The sequence below is a fragment of the Nannospalax galili genome, unplaced genomic scaffold (genome assembly GCF_000622305.1).
Source record: "Nannospalax galili isolate Female #2095 unplaced genomic scaffold, S.galili_v1.0 scaffold154, whole genome shotgun sequence".
NCBI lineage: Eukaryota > Metazoa > Chordata > Mammalia > Rodentia > Spalacidae > Nannospalax > Nannospalax galili.
This window is the reverse complement of record NW_008335281.1, coordinates 770,391-773,871: the sequence shown is the minus strand read 5'-3', so window position 1 is coordinate 773,871 and position 3,481 is coordinate 770,391. Positions and strand designations below refer to the sequence as shown.

General features: G+C 43.6%; 1 protein-coding gene across 1 annotated transcript in view; it reads left to right on the top strand.

The window, feature by feature from the left end:
• Positions 1–2,425, top strand: part of Stx11 (syntaxin 11) — a 46,645-nt gene extending 44,220 nt beyond the window's left edge. The window contains exon 2 of the mRNA XM_008829809.3: positions 537–2,425. Coding sequence (XP_008828031.1) covers positions 542–1,405 — 864 coding nt within the window. The 5' untranslated portion in view covers positions 537–541 and the 3' untranslated portion in view covers positions 1,406–2,425. The remainder of the gene's footprint in view (positions 1–536) is intronic.
• Positions 2,426–3,481: the final 1,056 nt, after the last annotated feature.

Genomic DNA, 3,481 nt, shown 5'->3' with positions numbered 1-3,481 from the left:
TGGAAAATATGGAATAGTATAAAGAACTAGTAAAAATTATGTATTATCCCATGATTCAAGGAAAGGCACTATTAGCATTTTGATGGCATAGTGTTCGAGTCTAGTTCAGATCATATGTGGGAATGTTGCACTTTCTTCTCTCTTTACCTACTTTCTGAGCCAGCACAAGTGGTTTTCATCTCTTTAGAGTGACTTATGCAGCTGCCAGTCCCTGAATGCACTGAAGTCATTCCTTTTTCTGTAAAGAAACCATGGTGATAAAATATGCATACTTTTTATGAGCTCCGTGCACCTTTTCATATGTCTTAAAATAAATGTATATTTGAAATTGAACTACAGATGCCTACCACATCCCCTAGCCTGAGCCAAAGTATTTCTTTACTTGTAACTAAAATGTCATAGGACATTTAGCTGCTTTAATGCACCCAGGAACGAGGAATTAGGTGTGCAGAGTATGTCTTTATTTTAAGCTTTAATTCCCCTCTGAATGCAAAGATTTGACTCTCACTAGAGGAATCTGTTGTCTCTACTTATAGACAAAATGAAAGACCGACTTGCAGAACTACTGGAGTTGTCCAGGAGCTATGACCAGCAATTCCCAGACGGGGACGATGACTTTGACAGTGTTCGTGAAGACATCGTGTTTGAGACGGACCACATGCTGGAGTCCTTGTACCGGGTCATCCAGGACATTCAGGTTGAAAACCAGCTGCTGATGGCCGATGTGAGGCGGCTGGGGAAACAGAATGTCCGCTTCCTCACATCCATGCGGCGCCTTAGCAGCATCAAGCGTGACACCAACTCCATCGCTAAGGCCATCAAGACCCGAGGCGAGGGTATCCACCTGAAACTGCGCTCCATGAAGGAGCTGGGCGAGGAGGCCGAGGCCCGGCACGGCACCCATTCGGTGGTGGCGCGCATCTGGCACGCACAGTACAGCGCGTTGGCCCTTGCCTTCCAGCAGGCCATGCACGAGTACAACCAGGCAGAGATGAAGCAGCGCGACAACTGCAAGATCCGCATCCAGCGCCAGCTGGAGATCATGGGCAAGGACGTGTCGGGTGAGCAGATCGAGGACATGTTCGAACAGGGCAAGTGGGACGTGTTCTCCGAGAACCTGCTTGCGGACGTGAAGGGCGCGCGGGCTGCTCTCAACGAGATTGAGAGCCGCCACCGCGAGCTGCTGAAGCTGGAGAGCCGCATCCGCGACGTGCACGAGCTCTTCCTGCAGATGGCAGTGCTGGTGGAGAAGCAGGCGGACACGCTGAATGTCATCGAGCTCAACGTACAGCAGACCCTTGACTACACCGGCGAGGCCAAGGCGCAGGTGCGCAAGGCAGTGCAGTACAAGAAGAAGAACCCGTGCCGGACCATCTGCTGCTGCTGTTGCCCGTGCATCAACTAGCAGCTGCCCCTGGCGGCCACTGCTCGTCCCCTGCAGGAACCACATCCAGGACCAGTGCCAAAAGACCAGGCCATCTGTACTGTGTGGAGAGAGAGGGTCCCAACTCCTTATAGAACTCAAAGGGAGAGAAAGAAGTGGGAGGTGCAAGACTTCGAACCCAACTCTAGCCTGGAAGGATAGTCGCTAACTTCCAGTGGTTCTTTAATGGAGAAAGATACCTGCTGAGGTTATGGGACGTCACCTTATGTCGCATTGTACTCTGCATCCCAAAAAAGGAACGGATGTGTTCCAATGTTGTAATGACTGGAGGAGGAAGTCAATTGGTATCTAACAGGATGAACACATGATTAAAACTTACCTTCCTTCACCCTATCCTGAAAGTTCCTTGGTTCTATTCCATTTTGAGTGGTGTTGACCGTGGGTAAAACTGGACTTCTTTCACTTCTGATCCTTCATCTGATTTATACTGTGTGATTCCTGCCTACGTGGAAACCTTTTCTCTGTCACTTCCCCTACTTATTAAAATCACACTGAACACTTACAATTCCCTTATCTATTTCGCCTTTTACACCTTTCACCAGATATGTATTTTGGGATAATTTTTCCAAATATTTTTACGTGCTCAATGTTGAACAAGCACTCAGACTGAAGTTTGTGTCAGACACATTTTCTGTATTTTTCACAGATAACATTTATTTAAAATTTATCTTTTTACTTTGTTTCATATAAACATATATGCAATTTTAAAATATTAATATTCACTCACATGTGAACATCCCTCTGTGTTAACTTAGCCTTTGTAAATTCAGTATGTAAATAACAAATGCACTTTTTCTGGCTGTTGGTGTTGGCTTGATTTTTCCAAGTTTATCTCATTCTTTCTAGTCTGCAGCTCCATAGTCCAGTTTGAGTCAGACTTTACTTTGAACAATTGTGTGCTGGTTATTAGTAGACAGCAACAGGCAGTAGACAGGCATTGAAAGTTGAAAACACACATAACTAGCGATACTAAAAAGCTGGTTTTGGAAATGGTAATTTGTTTTACCATGAACTACTTCTTTCACACTTTAATGTGAAGAGACTTAAAATGAAATAATTTTTCAAATAAGCTTAATAAAAATAATCTTATAAATCTCATGTGCTTTTACCTTGACTCTAAAGCTAAATCTGTTTTTTTCTTTTTTCAATTGTTGTTAAACTTTTCACCCAGTAGCTACTATATCTTGAAACTCTGAACAAAAGGAGGGAAGGATAAACTCAGAGACTTTATATAACGGTGTCACTTTTCTCTCCTTTCTTATAGTAGTTTAACAAGATCATGGGTTTTAGACTTTTGGTTTCACTTGCAAACTTTGAGATGCCCCAGGCCACATTTACCATGCTTCCTGTCCGTCGCTGGTACCTGAGTGATTTTAGTTAGCAGTCCTATATCTTGAGTCATTCAGATGGAAGAATTTTAGAAAGACTAGGACGAGGATTATGGAAACTCTTGGGGGCTTGCTGCCTGATCTGCTTATAACCAAGAAAAAACAGCCCCGTGTGTAATTTCACTTTTCATACTTAACTATGAGGATTGTAGGAACTGAACCCCACCAGTCTTTCTCAGACCTGCCCCAGTTTCTTTCTCAGCTAACTCCAGGGATGTTTCCCTTTCACTAAAGGAGAGGAAAGTTTCCACCCAGTTCCACTGACCTAGTTTTCATTGTAGATAAGATATTCTCAATATAAACTAGCTATTTTCGGCAAGAAGACTAGCTATTTTCATAAATTTTTTAAAAAATTGAATTTTTGTGTATTTCATATAGAGCATCTCAATCAATCTTGGTCATCTTTGTACCCCCTTCCCCACTGGCATCCTCCCATAGACCCCCCCCACTGGAATTCATACATTCTGTCATTCATCTTAAGGCCTATTGTGTCAAGTTAGTGTCCCCACTTGTTCCTTAGTACAAGTTCTACTACTGAAGTCTAGTCAGCCTATCTAGAGACCCTCACTTAGGAAGATCAGCTCTTCCTCACCCAGCAGTAATCGGTTGCCAATATTTCTTCAGCTAAGATTGGAGTCTGCTGTCCATT